Below are 19135 nucleotides of genomic sequence, written 5' to 3'. Positions count from 1 at the left end.
TTTCCATGGCGATGGTCTTGATCCCTGTCTCCTGTATAATGTCACAAACCTCATTCCATAGTTCATCAGGTACTCTGTCTATCAGATCTAGTCCCTTAAATCTATTTCTCACTTCCACTGTATAATTGCAAGCAATTTGATTTAGGTCATAACTGAATGGTCTAGTGGTTTTCCCTACTTTCTTCAATTAAAGCTGAATTTGGCAATAAGGAGTTCACGATCTGAACCACAGTCAGTTCCCGGTCTTGTTTTTGCTGACTGTACAGAGCTTCTCCATCTTTGGCTGCAAAGAATATAATTAATTTGATTTCAGTATTGACCATCTGGTGATGTCCATGTGTAGAGTCTTCTCTTGTGTCATTGGAAGAGGGTATTTGCTATGACCCCTGCGTTCTCTTGGCAAAACTCTGTTAGCCTTTGCCCTGCTGCATTCTGTACTCCAAGGCCAAATTTGCCTGTTACTCCAGGTATTTCTTGACTTCTCTGTGCTAAACAGTAAATCCTTGTTGCTTTATGTATGTATGTTTGCATGCATGCAAGTCGCTTCAGTCATGTCCGACTCTTTGCAACCCGGTGGACTATAGTCTGCCAGGCTCCTCTGTCTATGAGATTCTCTAGGCAAGAATACGCGAATCGGTTAGCATGCCCTCCTCCAGAGGATCTTCCTGATCCAGTGATCGAACCCCTGTGTCTTATGTCTCCTACATTGACAGGCAGGTACTTTACTATGAGTGCCACCTGAGAAACCCATTTTATGTATAGTAGTTTGTATCTGTTAATCCCATATTGCTATTTTGTCCCTCCTTGTTCTCATTTCCCTTTGGTTACTATAAGTTTATTTTCCATGACTCAGACTGTGTTTCTGTTATATATATATATATTAGGTTGTCCAAAAGTTCCTTCAGTTTTTAAGTAAAAAGAAAAGACATATTTTTTCATTTTCACCAAGAACTTTGTTGAAAAATGAATTCACCATTTTGTTCCACTACCTTCTGCCATTTTTCAGGCAACTTAATTCATCTTCCCAAAACTTTTTACCTTTTGAAGCAATGAACTATTGCAGGTGTCTTTTTTAGTCTTACAGAGAACTGAATTTTTTTTCAATTAAGAAAATTTTGTATAGTCTAAAATAAATGGAAATCTGAAGGTGCAATGTCTGGTGAAGACAGCAGATGAATCAGAACTTCTCAGCCAAGCTTTAACAGTTTTTGCCTGGTCATTTCCAAGACATAATATTGAAATTAGGCCTGTTAATACCCTATAATTATCTCTAAGGGTTCAAGTGACAGGGAGAGTCACTCATCTCTCACTTTAAATCAAAATACAAAAATGATTAAGCTCAGTGAGGAATGCATGTCAAAAGCCACCAACAACAAGAAACCCACCAAACAGCCAAGTTGTGAATGCAAAGGAAAAGTTCTTGAAGGTAATGAAAAGTGCTAGTCCAGTGAACACATGAATGACAAGAAAATGAAACAGCCTTACAGCTGATATTCAGAAGAAAGTTTGATTGACCTGAATAGAAGATCAAACAAGCCACAATACTCCCTTAAAGCCAAAGCCTAATCTAGAGCAAGGCTCTCTTCAATTCTATGAAGGCTGAGAGAAGGGAGGATGCTTCAGAGTAAGCCATCTCCATAACGTAAAACTGCAAGGTAGAAGCAGCAAGTGCTAATGCACAAACTACAGCAAAATACCTAGATCTAGCTAACTAATTAATGATGGTGGCTATATTAAATGACAGATTTTTAATATAGGCAAAATAGCTGTATATTAGAAGATGCCATCTAAGACTTTCATAGCTAGAGAGGAGAAGTCAATGCCAGGCTTCAAAACTTCAAAGGAATGGCTGAGCCTCTTAGGGGCTAATGCAGCTGGTAACTTAAAGTTGAAGCCAATGCTCATTTACCATTCTGAAAACTCTGGGGTCCTTAAGAATGATGATAAATCTATTCTGCGCGCATGTGTGCTAAGTCACCTCAGTCATCTCTGACTCTTTGCAACTCTATGGACTGTAGCCTGCCAGGCTCCTCTGTCCATGGAATTCTTCAGGGAAGAATACTGGAGTGGGTTGCCATGTCCTCCTCCAGGGGATCTTCCCAACCCAGGGATTGAACCTGTGTCTCTTAAGTCTCCTGCATTGGTAGGTGGGTTTTTTACCACTAGTGCCACCTGGGAAGCCCAAATCTATTCTACCTATGCTCTAGTGATAAAATAACAAAGCCTGGATGACAGCACATCTGTTCACAACATAGCTGACTAAGTACTTTAAGCCCACTGTTGAGATCTACCACTCAGAAAAAAAAAGTTTCCTTTCAAAATATTAGTGCTTATCGACAATGTACTTGTTAACCCATAAGTTCTAGTGGAGATGTACAATAAAATCAGTGTTGCTTTTATATCTGCTAACACAAAATCTATTCTCAAGCCCACAGATCAGAAATCATTTCAATTTTCAAGTCTATTTAAGAAATATACTACATGAGGTTATAGCTGCCATAGATAGTGAGTCCTCTCACGGACCTGGGCAAAGTAAATTGAAAACCTTCTGGAAAGGTCTTATTATTCTGAATGCCATTAAGGACATTCATGATTCATGGAAAGAGGTCAAAATAGCAACATTAACAAGAATTTAGAAGTTGATTACAATCCTCATGGATGATTCTTGTATGGTTCAAGACTTCAGTGGAGGAAGTCACTACAGATGTGGTGCAAATACCAAAAGAACTAGAGTTAGAGCCTGATGACGTAACTGAATTGCTACAATATCATGAGAAAACCACAAAGGATGAGGAGGTGCTTCATATTACTTATGTAAAGAAAGTGATTTCTTGAGATGGAATCTAATTTGGGGGAAGGTACTGTGAAGATTGTTGAAATGACAGCAAAAGATTTAAAATATTAAAAGGATGCTGGGCTGGATGAATCACAAGCTGGAATCATGACTGCTAGGAGAAATATCAACCTCAGACATACAGATGATACCACTCTAAAGGCAGAAAGTGAAGAAGAACTAAAGAGCCTGTTGATGAGGATGAAAGAGGAGAGTGAAAAAGCTGGCTTAAACTCAACATTCAGAAAACAAAGATCATGGTATCAGGTCCCATCTCTTCATGGCAAACAGATGGGGAAGAAGTGGAAACAGTGACAGATTTTCTTTTCCTGAGCTCCAAAATCACTGTGGACAGTGACTGCAGCCATGAAATTAAAAGATGCTTGCTCCTTGGAATGAAAGCTATGACAAACTTAGCATATTAAAACACAGAGACATTACTTTGCTGACAAAGGTCTATATAGTCAAAGCTATGGCTTTTCCAGTAGTCACGTATGAATGTGAGAGTTGGACCATAAAGTAGGCTGAGCACCTAAGAACTGATGCTTTTGAACTGTGATGCTGGAGAAGACTCTCAAGAGTCCATTAGATTGCAAAGAGATCAAATCAGTTGATCTTATAGGAAATCAGTCCTGAATATTCACTGGAAGGATTGAGGCTGAAGCTCCAACAGTGTGGCCACCTGATGCAAAGAGGTGATTCACTGGGAAAGACCCTGATGCTGGGAAAGATTCAGGACAGGAGGAGAAGGCTTAGCAGGCCACAGCTTAGCAACTGAACAACAACAAAAGCAGTGGCAGAGTATTTTTTAAATTAAGGTATATACATCATTTTTTTAGACACAGTGCTATTTATTGCATGCTTAGTAGGCTATCAGTTCAGTTCAGTCGCTCAGTCATGTCTGACTCTTTGTGACCCCATGAATTGCAGCACGCCAGGCCTCCCTGTCTATCACCAACTCCCGGAGTTCACTCAAACTCTTGTCCATCAAGTCGGTGATGCCATCCAACCATCTCATCCTTTGTCGTCCCCTCTCCTCCTGCCCTCAATCTTTCCCAACATCAGGGTCTTTTCAAATAAGTCAGCTCTTCACATCAGGTGGCCAAAGTATTGGAGTTTCAGCTTCAGCATCAGTCCTTCCAGTGAACACCCTGGACTGATCTCCTTTAGGATGGACTGGTTGGGTCTCCTTTCAGTCCAAGTGACTCTCAAGAGTCTTCTCCAACACCACAGTTCAAAAGCATCAATTCTTCGGCACTCAGCTTTCTTTATAGTCCAACTCTCACATCCATACATGACCACAGGAAAAACCATAGCCTTGACTGGATGGACCTTTGTTGGCAAAGTAATGTCTCTGCTTTTGAATATGCTATCTAGGTTGGTCATATAACACAGTGTAAATATAACTTTCATGTATACTAGGAAACCAAAAAATTCTTGTGACTTGCCTTATTATGCTGTCACTTTACTACAGTGATCTGGAAATGAACCCACAATATCTCTGAGGTATTCCTATATATTTCTAACCATGATAATTCGTAACTCAATCTGCTCATCTAACATGATATAAAATATTAGCTCTAACTTGTCAAATTCCATGAAACAAAGATATATAAAATGCCTATTTTATTGAAGAATCTCATCTTTAGAAGAAGTTCCATAAAAGTGATTAAATTTGTAAGCTCTAATTATGGATTAGCTTTACTTAATTCACTAAATAGATTAGTGATTTTAAAAAAAATCTTTACATCCCTTTAATTTATTTATTGGCCATGCCATGCTACTTATGGGATCTTAGTTCCCTGACCAGAGACTGAGCCCAGGCCCTTGGCAGTGAAAGCATGGAATTCTAACCACAGGGAATTCCCATACTTCATTCACTAAATACATTAAAAATTTTAAAGAAAAACCTTTGCATTCCTTTTAAATAATCCACACTCCTTCCTAACAGATTAGTTACCTACCCCCCAAAAGTGACCTGAAATGAAAATAAATTTGAATTTATTTGAGAATACACACTAACTAGAGGAGTTAACGTAAAATCACTGACAAACTTTTACCTCATTATTTTAAGGTAATGTAGCAGCAATGTGTTGACATCCAAAAAGCAGATAGACATAGGGAGAATGGGAAGAACAGCACAGGTGGAGTTTATGTACCAGCAGTGTGCTGCTGTTGCTGCTGCTAAGTCGCTTCAGTCGTGTCCGACTCTGTGCGACCCCACAGACGGCAGCCCACCAGGCTCCCCCGTCCCTGGGATTCTCCAGGCAAGAACACTGGAGTGGGTTGCCATTTCCTTCTCCAATGCATGAAAGTGAAAAGTGAAAGTGAAGTCGCTCAGTCGTGTCCGACCCTCAGCGACCCCATGGACTATAGCCCACCAGGCTTCTCCATCCATGGGGTTTTCCAGGCAAGAGTACTGGAGAGGGTTGCCGTTGCCTTCTCCAACCAGCAGTGTAAAGAGCACTAATTACTTCGACCCTCATCTTTGTTGACAAGCCCAAGAGAAGAAAGGGGAACTGGGAAACCAGTCATTTGGGACTGGGAATAGGAAACTGGGAAACTTTGTCATTTGATCACAACTCCAAGAGAGCAAAGGGAATACATAATTTTGTGTAGATCTAGCCCTCTCTATTGGAGAAGGAAATGGCAACCCACTCCAGTGTTCTTGCCTGGAGAATCCCAGGGACAGCGGAGCCTGGTGGGCTGCCATCTATGGGGTTGCACAGAGTCGGACACGACTGAAGCGACTTAGCAGCTTAGCAGCCCTCTCTATCACTCATACTAGCACAGTAGAGGTCTATCAAAACCTTAAGTCACAGAAGTGAACAACATATTTACAATGCTAGTTTACAAAACTAATCTGAAAAAAAAAAAAGAGAATCTGCTTTAATGTGGAATACAGTAGTTCTAAAGTTATGGTTAAAGATGAAAAGAACAAAAAACTAATCAGCCACCTACAAAATAGAAAAAGGGCAAAAACTGCATTTCAGAAATGATGCATCACTCTGGAAAAGCTTTGTTTTTACAGACATTCCTCTGAAACTCTGTCAGGCAAACGTTTTTATAGTCTATTTTTTCTCACACACACTCATGATACACAGCATAAATCAGAGATGGGCCAATAAGGCAACATTCTCTCAGACCAACAGAAGGCATAGCAAAAATTGTCTATTTCTTATGTAATTTTTTTAAAAAACCTACATTCCTTATTTTTCATCTTCCTGGGAGATAAAAAGGTAAGAGAGTATTTTGGAATCAAACAAAGTACAATGATTTTTGCTTGGTTTAAATAACAACAGAAACAACAATGTGTTATTTTGAAAGGGAACCTAGCCCATTTATCCTTACAAAGTTCTATTCCTAAAATCTGGACTATTAATACATGCTGAAATGAGAAAAGCAATTTACCTTCAAAATGCTAGGACACTTGTTTCTGCTTTAAAAGCTTTGTGGCTCTGGAGGTTAATTAACCTTTCACATTGGGTATTATGGCATTTTCTCCATGAATGAAAATAAAGAAAATATGATTATTTTCTTCATTACTATATTCCTGAAGGAACAACATGACTTATGATCTAAAGAAGTTTCAAATTTTTGTATAGCTTTTGAATCAACTAAAGATCATATTATGCAAAAAATGGTATTTATCATAACCAAAGAAAGCTGTAATTATCAGCAATCCCACCATTTGTCGCAGGGTTGAGGTTTCCTATACCTATATTTTAAAAATGTATAGTAATGACATTTTTTATGATATCAATGAATATAAAATCAAAGATTCAAAGACAATTTTTACAGTTTGAAAAATGTTATCTTTCCTTTGCTGCTCGAAGGCATAATACCATCTTCACATAGCAGATGTGGCACCTCATGTTTCTGATATTGAAGATGATCAGGCATTGACTAGTCAAAATCATGTTGGAAAGAACATTCTATCATGGAAAAAACAGTAAAAGTATATGTAAAGACAGTCACAGAGGGCTTTATTATTTATTTTCCTCTAGTAGTCACGTGCCTATCTCGGTCACAGCTGGTAGTTTCCCAAAGGCTCTTTTCTTTATTCTTTGAACCTATTCTCCTGAGAAAGTAAATTCATTTATTCCACAAGCAATTACTTAACACCTTCAAAGTGCAAGTCTCAAACTATGTGCATTGCCTGAGACTAAAGGAAAATAGAGTATGGCTAAAAGTAATACACTATGATTACTGAGGGACTTAATTTTACCCTAACTTTTTACACCAGAACTTAAAACATAGCCATTATTTGGCTATTTTCAACTGTTGATTTGAAAATAAAAGTGAATTTAATTTTTCACTTACCTCTGAACTCCACTAACAATGGAACTGTCATGAAAAAACAATAGCTTAAATTCAGTTGTAAAGAAGGAAACACAAAAAGACTTAATCACACACTAGACAAACACTCCTGAAAATGCAGAGTGATTGTTTAGTATAAAGTCTAGATTCAGAACTCTAATCCTTCTGAATTACAAACCTTTGTGGTATACAGCTTCTGACAAGGCTCCCAAAAATTCCCACCTCTTGGTATCCACAACTATATTTCATGCCCACTATGGCCCAGGTGGCAAGCAACCAAGGGAGGGCTTTGCTAATAGCTCATGCAGAAACAGTGGCCTCAGTCTAACAACACACAAGGAACTGAACCCTGCAACAACCACACGAGATAGGAAGTGAATCCTCCCTAGTCTAACTTTGAAATAACTGCAGCCTTAAGAGAAACTCAGCCAGAAGACCCAGCTAAATGGTACCCAGATTCCTGATCCACAGAACTGTAACATGATAAATGTGTATTGTTTCAAGCTGCTATATCTTGGAATAATTTTTTATACAGCAATAGATACCTAACATAAGCCTATCTGAAGAAAAGTATATACATGTGCTAATTCTGGCACACATTTTAGAGAAACAAGAGGCCTCTCTAAAGTCCACCAACTGAATTCCTAGTGGCCCAGAGATCCTAGACTAAGAAACTTCTGCTATGATAAACTCCAAACAATATGACAAAAGGCCTATAGAAAATTTAACAATGCTGTGTAGCTTAACAAATGTCAGAATACTTTCCTTCCATAAGGTATCATTAAGAAAGTTAAATTAATCTAAATATAACTATTATCTTAGTATTAACATTATCAAAGGTAAAAACAAGTCAAATTATACTAAAACATTACTGTAAATAACATATTTCATAGTACTAAATAAGTACTGAGGTTAAAAAATTGACTAAACTTAAGTACTGTGTGCGACACACACACACAAAATAACTATAATAAGTTCTGGGATACAAACAGAAATTTGCAGATGGTATCCATTCATGTATGTAATACATGACATAATATGTATGACTTTATTACATTTTAATTATAAAGTAAGTAAATACCTGTACAGTTTTTCCAAGTCCCATGTCATCACCAAGAATACACCCTCTTCCTTGGATGAAGTGTCCATAGAGAAACTGGGCTCCCTCCCTTTGGTAGTCTCTTAAATACCTATTGATAGTATAAGGAATAGAGTCTCCATTTTCAGATAATTGAAAAGGAACAGCTGACGATGGAAATTTTCGGTCTGGGAAATAAGGTTTTTCCAAATCTTCATCATCAAATATAAAATTCCTGGAGCAATCTTTAACAGATTTCACTTCTTGAAGTCTCTTAAGAGGTACTCTCCTTTCTTGAAAATCTGAATATAAGATGACTGCAAATGACTTTCCATTTTCATCCACTGTGATAGATTTTATGCTTGCTTCACAAAGTTTTTCATTATCTGGAGAAGGGGCAAGACATCGTTCTCCTGGATGCCATATATCTATAATAATAAAGGAGAAAATAAACTTTCCAAATCTAACTTTCAAAGTAACACCTCATTTATCCACTTCTATGAGAAAAAAATACTCCTCACATAAATACCCTTCCCAAAATCTGAAACAAGACAAATTATAGGTATTTTCCTAAAGTATATTATCATAATAAAGGGTATATATTTCCAGTTTTTCTCACCCTGACTATGTGTCATAATCTCCCCATACATGCTTAATATATTTATTCTGATTAGGTGGATATGGGTCATGGGCATTTGGTTTTATTATTGTGGTTGGTTGTTATTGCTCAATTCAAAAGGTGATTCTGATGCACAGCCAGGATTAAGAACCACTTAGTTAAATATTCATGATGACTCATGAACATTATGTATAACATTCATAATATGGCAGAATAACTGTGAATAGGACTTGGTAATAGGTAAGCTAAAATCCTCTGAACAGCTGTATTTTTGTGACTCTTCTGTCTGCTTTTTTAGTTATTCCATCTTCTTTTTCTGAACAAAGCTATTTCTTCTCACTGTCAATACTGCTGTTTCTAAAACGTTCCCTGAATTTGTATACAACTAATCAAGGGAATCTCCAGTTCAACAGCAGAGTGACATGTACCAGCTCTGTCATAGCTTTTTCCATCAAGGTTTTGAAAAGCTGAGGTTCTTAAAAATGAGATGAATTCTACGATCTCTTTCTGCTATCATTTCATTATCCTTTGAAAAGTCTGACTTCTCTCTATGTATGAATTCATTCTGTACTTAACTGTACAGCTATTTTATTTTGTATTCAGAAAATACAGTACTATGGAGTAGGGAGGGAAGCCTCTACAGAGTATAATATTGGTACAATTAAAATGTGCCAGATAGAGGAAATTAAGTAAAAATAATTTTCCTAATGGAATGTCATATAACAAGAACTCCAGAGGAATTGCATGGCTACAATTGTAAGAATACTAGGAATTATTTTTTTCACAATTTTCTCGCAGAGATCATATGATCATTGGTAGTTCCCCAGGGTCTTTCTAATGATTCTGAATTAGGCTTTTATAACATTCATGATCATAACTAGTATGTCTATATTCTCTTCAGTAAGAATAGCTCATTATGCTATTCCTCATCAGTTGTTCCTCAAAAGTAAAACCATTATTCTAACTTTGATAAAGTTGTTTTTATATAACAATCAGAAGCACAGCAAAAAAAAAATTTATTCTCCCACTCTAATTTTGCTTTCAAACTGTCTGAGAATTATTACACTCTTCTAAAAATGTTCTAATGTGAAAATAACACTCTGATTCACTATACAGAGATAAGTCAATGGGCCCTATTTTCATAACAGTACTATCTGAACCTTAAAACCTATGTTAAACCTTAAGGTAAGTCTTAACACATTACTTGTTTCATATGATTTGTCTGCCTATCCAGCATATGCCTTGTAATTTTTTAGAGGTTTAATTCATTAACTTATTTATTATCAATGTATATGATTTAATACCAGCTATTCACCAGATACTGTACCACACTATGAGTATAAAAATGAAGAAGAAAAATGTCAAAAATGATAGTCATTAAACCTTGCTTGAAACTGCTGCTAAGTCGCTTCAGTCGTGTGCGACCCCATAGACAGCAGCCCACCAGGCTCCTCTGTCCATGGGATTCTCCAGGCAAGAACACTGGAGTGGGTTGCCATTTCCTCCTCCAATGCATGAAAGTGAAAAGTCAAAGTGAAGTCACTCAGTCGTGTCCGACTCTGTTTGAAACTAGTTTTTCCCAATTTCATTAAAAAGAATCACTGTCCAGCCAACTTTTCAATGTAGAAAACCTTTAGTCAGCCTTATTCCTCTTCTGATATTACTCCCTACATTCAATCCATCAGAATGTCCTGGTGGTCCTACTTAAAAAAAAAAAAAAAAGCTATCCCTTTCCTCCATGCCACCAACTCTTCAAAATAACTATGGGCAAACTTTTTCTGTAGAGTCAGATTTTAGCTATTTATTATTTTAGATTTTGCAGGTTATACTGTTGCTTGCCTTTGTAACACAAAAGTAGCTACAGACACATAATCAAATGGATCTGGCTATGCTCCAATACAACTTTACCTATAAAATAAATGTTGGGCTGAATTTGGTTCTGACTGTAATGTGCCAACGTCTGGCTTTCTCCTAAATTACTGCTTTGGACTCCATTCTCTACCCATTCTCTCCACTGACATTATCTCCCCAATACAGTCCATTTTCCACATAGCTGCAATATCAGCTACTTAAAAATATTTATTAGTAAATCTTTAATTTAAAATCTTTTAATAACTATCCACTGCAGAAAGAATAAACTCCAAGCTTCTTACTATGGTCTACGTGACCCTGTATCATTTTCCCCTACTTACCTCTCCAACTTAAAATCTATCAATATTCCCCTTGACTCAAGCATACTAGGCAGGTCTTCTCTCACTTATTGTTATGTCATCACCTCATAGATTTTGTTTCTGATCATCTTATTTAAAGTATCCCACTATTCTGTACCTGAGTATTTTACTGCCTGTATAGCACATATCACAATGTTTAATTATCATGTTTACTTTTTAAAAATCTGCCTCTCTCACTAGAGAATAGCATCTTTTCCAAGAAAAGGTCTGTATTGTTCAAAATTTTATCCCCAGGGCCAGCACACAGTAGGCACTCAATAAACATGCTGAATATATTAGCAAAAACACATTCCGAATCTCATAGAACCTTGATATCTAGTGAGAGAGACAAATACTAAAAAGTTCACACATGTGAAATTGTTGCTTTAAGAGTGCTGTAAGAAAGAGGGACTAAAGAAACAGTTTAAAAAGGAAGAAAATCTAAGCAAAGAATGTCAGTTGGGGGGTACATATAGCAGGTGCAAAAACCTCATGGGCTTCACACACAATCTATAGAAATCTATTAATATTTGGTTTCTGAGTTTGGGTAACTTGTAGAACTAAGGAGATTCAGTTAAGTTTGATCTAGGGCAGTATCTCTCAGCATTCAAAGTCCAGAACAAATAGTTTAAATTAGGACGATTTCCTTTTGGACTGAATGGGGGGTAAGGCTCCTTACAATCTGGTCCCTGTGTCCACTTTAACTTCATTTCCTCCCTTTCTCCTGATTTCATCCCAAACTTGCCTTCTAGATGTTCTTCAACCATGACAAGCATACTCCCATCTTCGGTCCCTGAGATTTCTGTTCCTCCCACCAACCCTCTCCCTAAATCCCAACATGACTGATTCTCTCACTTCATTCAGGCTTCTGCTCAAATGGCATCTCCTCAGAGGTATCTTCTCTGATCACTCAATCTAACATAGCACTCCCTGCCACTCTCTCTTCATTTACCCTGCTTGATTTCATTTTCAGAAAAAAAATTGAAATATCTGTTATTGGTTATCTCCTTCAGTTCCCCGGGGTAGAGACAATTTGTGTTCACTGCCAAATTCTGGACACTGAGGACAATGTTTGAAACTCAAATACTTGTCAGATTAACAAATATTTATATAGAGCTAACATTTTGAGGTTTATGTGTGCCACACATGCAATTTATACATAGTAGTTCATTTAAGCCTTACAACAACCTGTTCACTACTTCATGTAAATACTATTATTAGTTCCCTTTTATAAATGGTGAAACAGATAAAGATTAACCACAGTCACACAGCTAGAAAGTGTCAGAGCCTGGATGTGAATCAAGCTATTTGAACTTGTAGCTACCATGCTGTACCAGTACACACATGAATGAACAATTCCTTGGAACTGAGTAGCCCTCAGTTCAGTTCAATTGTGTCCGACTCTCTGTGACTCCATGGACTGCAGCATGCCAGGCTTCTCTGTCCATCACTAACTCCTGGAGATTGCTCAAACTTATGTCCATCAAGTCAGTGATGCCATCCAACCATCTCTGTCATCCCCTTTTCCTCCTGCCCTCCACCTTTCCCAGCATCAGGGTCTTTTCCAATGATTCAGTTCTTCACATCAGGGGGCTGAAGTATGAGTGCCCTGCCCCCTTTTAAATGAGATATGAACATCCCAGTTACTATAATCTCCACTCAGCAGCTTCATCTACTTATTTTACCTGCCAGGTTTCTAAAGGTATTTGTATTTGTGGTCCCTGAGTGATAGTGTCATCAATTTCTAGTCTTCAGAGCTGAAGTGTGTTACTTAAAAGTCTCTGAAGTTTGGTTCTATATCCCTCATCTATTTAATCAGATCAATATCTTCCTCAAAATAAAACATGTAAACAATCAGCATATTTCTAGGCACAGAACAAGCATTCAATATCTGTAAGTTTTTGCTTTATCACTATTAATAATGAAAACTATTAATGTGGGGGGCAAGAGGACATCCCAGATGACTTGTGGCAGATAACCATGTTCTCCCAAGACATCCCAGATGACTTGTGGCAGATAACCATGTTCTCCCTAAACCACCCTTAGTGACCCATTAAAGGTGACCCTGACTCAATACATCACATATAAAGCTCTTTGTGTAATAAACTGGACTAATCTCAATCTATATTCACCTACTTAATAATGAACCTACCATTCACTAAGGACTGAGGCCTACAACAGAGAATAAAAATACCCAACATTTACTTAATGTTTACTATGAGCCAGACACTGGGTCACGTTAAGTGCTTTGCATGACACCATCTCAATTAATAGTCAAAAGAACTCAATCAATAATGATTTCAATTTTACAGACGAGCAAACTACCCAAAGTTGCTCAGCAAATGACTGTCAGGGCCAGCACTAGATCCAAGGGCAGTCTGACTTCCGAGTTTCTCAACACTGAATCACAAAGAACTAGTCCCCGCTCTAGAGGGGGTACACTATCTCCAGCTGTCACTCACAGAGGTCACAGGGTAAAACCCCGACCCCAAGGGAACTGGCATGAACAGGCCCAATCCTACACAGTCAAGACAGGTGTCTGGGCAGGGAGGCGAGCTCGGAGCTTATACCTTTGCTGTTGGTTTCCGCGTGGGGCTTCGGGGTAGACTGATCCATCTGGCCAGGGGGAAGGGCTTGGCAGCCAGGTTGCATTTAACACCCCACAGGCGGCAGAGGACCGCCAGGAGGAGGTAGGCAGGCGGAGGGTGGCAAACTCCACCTTCCGCCACCCTCCGTACATCGCCCTCCCCTGGAGCTCGACGTCACGGCACGGAGGGAGCAAAGGTGGAGCCTGATGGGGTCCAGGGAGAAGGGACGGTGGCCTCTGCGACAGCGGCAGAGCCGGAGGACGCTATGGTAGCTGGCAAGGCAGCGCTCACCTACTAGCCTGGAGCTCCGCCGGCGAGGGTGGACAACAGGCTGCCTATTCGACCCTTTACCCTCCTGCCTCTCACTGTTGGGCCTCCCTCTGCAGCCCAGCGTAGCTTCCACACCGAACTCGGAAAATCCCGCGAGAACTGGCTCCGTTACGGTCCTCGGGATCTCACGATAACAAAATCTTGGTTTACATGGGCGGAGCGATCTTCCGGCCGTCTTTCCTCTAGAAAGCGTGCAACACAAAGATCCGCGATAGTTGCAAGTAGCGCGCGGTTTGGTATCGCTTGCCTACCTTGTGCGGCTGTTGTGGCTGCAGAGAGAGGCTGAAAGGTGGCCGTGGGCGTGGACCTGCTGAGGGTCTTTTAAGGACCGGTAAGAAAGGTGACGGCCTAGCAGGAGACCATCGTCCCCGCCCTCCTTTGTCCATGGGATTCTCAAAGCAAGAATATTGGAGTGGGTTGCCATGTCCTTCTCCAGGGGATGATCCATAGTCACGTCTCCCTCTAAGTGCAGCTGGGAAAGATTATTTGGTTTTAAGGGCTCACATTGATAAAATTGGGTCCTCCAGTAATCCAGGATACTCTCCCTTATCAAGATCTATACCCTCAAGCACATCAGTAAGATTCCTCTGCCATATAAAATATTCATGGATTCTAAGGATTAAGATATGAACATCTTTGGAGATCATTATTCTGCCTACCCCAGCGTCTTAATGAGGAAAACTATGGCTGTTTCCTCTGCAAATAGATATATATTTTTTGACAGATACTAAAAATCAGCATGTTTTCATAAAATGCTTCATCTAGAATAGCACTTGTTTCTGTTTATCAGCAGGTAGAAATTTTGTATTGAAGAGAAACATCTAATTCATCCATTAACTATGTGTTACATGTTGGGCCTCAGATATGGTTCAGAGATTAGACATTTATCCTCACTGCTTCCAAGGCCTCACCCATGACAGACTCATAATAGTGATCCACCTAAAAAAGATTGGACTTCCCTGGTGGCTCAGACGGTAAAGCGTCTGTCTACAGTGCGGGAGACCCAGGTTCGATTCCTGGGTTGGGAAGATCCCTTGGAGAAAGAAATGGCAATCCACTCCAGTACTATTGCCTGGAAAATCCCATGGACAGAGGAGCCTGGTAGGCTACAGTCCATGGGGTTGCAAAGAGTCGGACATGACTGAGCGACTTCACGTTCACATTAAAAAGGATTATTGTAAGAATTAAATAAAATAAATACAACACCTAAAACAATACCTACTCATAGTAAGAATTTAGTAAGGAATAGTATTGCAATATACTGTTGTTATCAATGGAATTTGTCCACTTGAAAGTTGCATTCTGCATAGCAATTGCTTCAGTTTAATATTTTGGCCAATAGTTGATAATGCATCATTACTTAGAATTTTAGACTAGGTTCTAACTTAAAGAGCACGGATTGTAAGACACATTTTCTAGGTGCGGCTGAACAAAACATACTTTCATTACATGCATCTTGATATTAGAAATTTTAAAATATAGAAAAAAAATCTTGGACTTGATGAAATATATCTGTTTTACTTAAATTCTGTAAATTTTGTCCCTAAAGTCAATAGCAATTGGACAATCTAGTTTATTTTTTTGTCCTACACCTATTAGAGAAGACATTTGATTTTTCCCTCCACTGAAATGACTAGTTATGTAATGTCGTATTTTTCCAGAGGTCCACTGATTTAACAAAAATTTTAGAAATAAATATTGATTTAAATGAAAGGGATCATCTGGTTGATGGAATACTCTTGTGACTAACAAAAGCAGTTGTTTTTGTTGTTCAGTTGCTCAGTCATGTCCAGCTCTTTGCGACCCCATGGACTGTAGTATGCCAGGCCTCCCTGTCGCTCACCAATGGAAGCAGAGGGAACCTCAGTTTCTGAATAGTTCTTATTTAATCTCACCACCATTGTTATGATACATGGTGGAGTAGAAATAATCAGGACATAAAAATATGTTTTAGTGAATTAGATGCCTCACAAAATTAGACATCCTCAAACATTCCTTTCCCCATTTAATTAGTGTTTGTCTCAGCCCATTACAGTGATGTCTTTGTCTAGGTGGTAATATTGTAAACATCCAACACTGTAATAGTACACTCCAAAGTGAAGTTAAAAGACTTGCAAAACATTCAGGAATTCCTGAAGTCAATATAAATGATATTGGATAACTACATCACATGTAAAAACTGTTGGCAAAGTAGTATCTAGCAAAATTAAGCATGTACTGGGACGACCCAGAGGGATGGAATGGGGAGGGAGGAGGGAGGAGGGTTCAGGATGGGGAACACATGTATACCTGTGGCGGATTCATTTTGATATTTGGCAAAACTAATACAGTTATGTAATGTTTAAAAATAAAATAAAATTAAAAAAAAATAAAATAAAAAAATAAATAAATAAAAAAAAATTAAGCATGTAAAAACTACAAAAAGAGAAAAAACACAGATGATGGTAGCATAGACATTTCAAAAGAATATTACTTGACTATCAAAGAGACCCCTGAGAAAGATGATTAAACCTTTTAATGTTTTACAAAAAAGTAGTCTTTCTTTATGTTCCCACTGAAGGAGTCAAAATTGTGACCTCTAAATTGTGAGTTAATCTAGCAAAAAGGCTCAAGAAAAAAATAGGTATATGTTTTAGTCCATTTTGGTTGCTATGACAAAATTCTACAGACTAGATAGCTTATAAACAGCAGACATTTATTTCTCACAGTTCTGGAGGCTGGGAAGCCCAAGATCAAGGTGTCGGCATGGTTCTATTCTGGTGAAGGCCCCCTTTCACTCATAGCTGGCCCCTTCTTCCTGTGTCCTCACATGGTGGAATGGACTACAGAGCTCTGTGGTATCTCTTTTTCAAGAGCACTAATCCTATTAATGCAGATGACACCACCTTTATGGCAGAAAGTGAAGAGGAACTAAAAAGCCTCTTGATGAAAGTGAAAGTGGAGAGTGAAAAAGTTGGCCTAAAGCTCAACATTCAGAAAACGAAGATCATGGCAACCGGTCCCATCACATCATGGGAAACAGATGGGGAAACAGTGGAAACAGTATCAGACTTTATTTTTTGGGGCCCCAAAATAACTGCAGATGGTGATGAAATTAAAAGACACTTACTCCTTGGAAGGAAAGTTATGACCAACCTAGGTAGCATATTCAAAAGCAGAGACATTACTTTGCCAACAAAGGTCCATCTAGTCAGGGCTATGGTTTTTCCAGTGGTCATGTATGGATGTGAGAGTTGGACTGTGAAGAAAGCTGAGCATCGAAGAATTGATGCTTTTGAACTGTGATGTTGGAGAAGACTCTTGAGAGTCCCTTGGACTGCAAGGAGATCCAACCGGTCCATTCTAAAGGAGATCAGTCCTGGGTGTTCATTGGAAGGACTGATGCTGAAGCTGAAACTCTGATACTTTGGCCACCTCATGCGAAGAGTTGACTCATTGGAAAAGACTCTGATGCTGGGAGGGATTGGGGGCAGGAGGAGAAGGGGACGACAGAGGATGAGATGGCTGAATGGCATCACCAACTCGATGGATGAGTCTGAGTGAACTCCGGGAGTTGGTGATGGACAGGGAGGCCTGGTGTGCTGTGATTCATGGGGTCGCAGAGTCGGACATGACTGAGCAACTGAACTGAACTGAACTGTATCCTATTAATGAGGACTCCATCTCATGACCTACTCATCTCCCAAAGACCTCACACTGGGCATTAGAATTTCAACATTTGAATTTTGAGGGGACACACATTCACCATAGCAGTATGAAAATATAAGACAATGCAAGAAATTGAGTCTCAGGGGTTTTAGTTAGTTGATTTTCAGTTCAGTTCAGTTCACGGTTCACGTATTGTTGAAGCCTGGCTTGGAGAATTTTGAGCGTTACTTTTCTAGCGTGTGAGATGAGTGCAATTGTGCGGTAGTTTGAGCATTCTTTGGCATTGCCTTTCTTTGGGATTGGAATGAAAACTGACCTTTTCCAGTCCTGTGGCCACTGCTGAGTTTTCCAAATTTGCTGGCATATTGAGTGCAGCACTTTCACAGCATCATCTTTCAGGATTTGGAATAGCTCAACTGGAATTCCATCACCTCCACTAGCTTTGTTCGTAGTGGTGCTTCCTAAGGCCCACTTGAGTTCACATTCCAGGATGTCTGGCTCTAGGTGAGTGATCACACCATCGTGATTATCTGGGTCATGAAGCCCTGTTTTGTACAGTTCTTCTGTGTATTCTTGCCACCTCTTCTTAATATCTTCTGCTTCTGTTAGGTCCATACCATTTCTGTCCTTTATTGAGCCCATCTTTACATGTAAATTCCCTTGGTATCTCTAATTTCTTGAAGATATCTCTAGTCTTTGCCATTCTATTGTTTTCCTCTATTTCTTTGCAGTGATCACCGAGGAAGACTTTCTTATCTCTGCTTGCTATTCTTTGGAACTCTGCATTCAGATGGATATATCTTTCCTTTTTCCCTTTGCTTTTGGCTTCTCTTCTTTTCACAGCTATTTGTAAGGCCTCCTCAGATAGCCATTTTGTTTTTTTGCATTTCTTTTTCTTGGGGATTATCTTGATCACTGCCTCCTGTACAATGTCATGAACCTCCATCCATAGTTCATCAGGCATTCTATCAGATCTAGTCCCTTAAATCTGTTTCTCATTTCTACTGTATAATCATTAGGGATTTGATTTAGGTCGTACCTGAATGGTTTAGTGATTTTCCCTACTTTCTTCAATTTAAGTCTGAATTTGGAAATAAGGAGTTCATGATCTGGGCCACAGTCAGCTCCCGGTCTTGTTTTTGCTGACTGTATAGAGCTTGTTCATCTTTGGCTGCAAAGAATATAATTAGTCTGATTTCAGTATTGACCATCTGGTGATGTCCTTGTGTAGAGTCTTCTCTTGTATTGTTGGAAGAAGGTGTTTGCTATGACCAGTGCATTCTCTTGGCAAAACTCTATTAGCCTTTGCCCTGCTTCATTCTGTACTCCAAGGCCAAATTTGCCTGTTACTCCAGGTGTTTCTTGACTTCTACTTTGCATTCCAGTCCCCTATAACGAAAAGGACATCTTTTTTGGGTATTAATTCTAGAAGGTCTTGTAAGTCTTCATAGAACCGTTCAACTTCAGCTTCTTCAGCGTTACTGGTCAGGGCATAGACTTGGATTACTG

The 19135-nt window shown here is 39.0% G+C and overlaps 1 protein-coding gene and 1 long non-coding RNA gene across 3 annotated transcripts in view; one reads left to right on the top strand and one right to left on the bottom strand.

Moving 5' to 3' along the window:
* The window catches only part of ERCC6L2 (ERCC excision repair 6 like 2), a 152664-nt gene extending 138618 nt beyond the window's left edge, over positions 1-14046 (bottom strand). Inside the window, exons 1-2 of one of the 2 annotated variants that reach the window (XM_006063073.4) lie at positions 13631-14046; positions 8235-8659 (exon numbers count right to left, since the gene is read on the bottom strand). In XM_006063073.4, coding sequence (XP_006063135.3) covers positions 8235-8659; positions 13631-13712 — 507 coding nt within the window. In that variant the 5' untranslated portion in view covers positions 13713-14046. Of the gene's footprint in view, positions 1-6244; positions 7137-8234; positions 8660-13630 lie in introns of those variants that run through there. The other variant, XM_006063074.4, reaches the window with a different exon arrangement.
* Positions 14047-14189: 143 nt separating this feature from the next.
* Positions 14190-19135, top strand: part of LOC123332917 — an 87856-nt gene continuing 82910 nt past the window's right edge. Inside the window, exon 1 of the long non-coding RNA XR_006550085.2 lies at positions 14190-14309. This is a non-coding gene — a long non-coding RNA (uncharacterized LOC123332917). The remainder of the gene's footprint in view (positions 14310-19135) is intronic.

This window comes from Bubalus bubalis, chromosome 3 (genome assembly GCF_019923935.1).
Source record: "Bubalus bubalis isolate 160015118507 breed Murrah chromosome 3, NDDB_SH_1, whole genome shotgun sequence".
Classification (NCBI taxonomy): Eukaryota; Metazoa; Chordata; class Mammalia; order Artiodactyla; family Bovidae; genus Bubalus; species Bubalus bubalis.
Note: the sequence above shows the minus strand (reverse complement) of the source record. Positions and strands in the feature narration are given on the sequence as shown.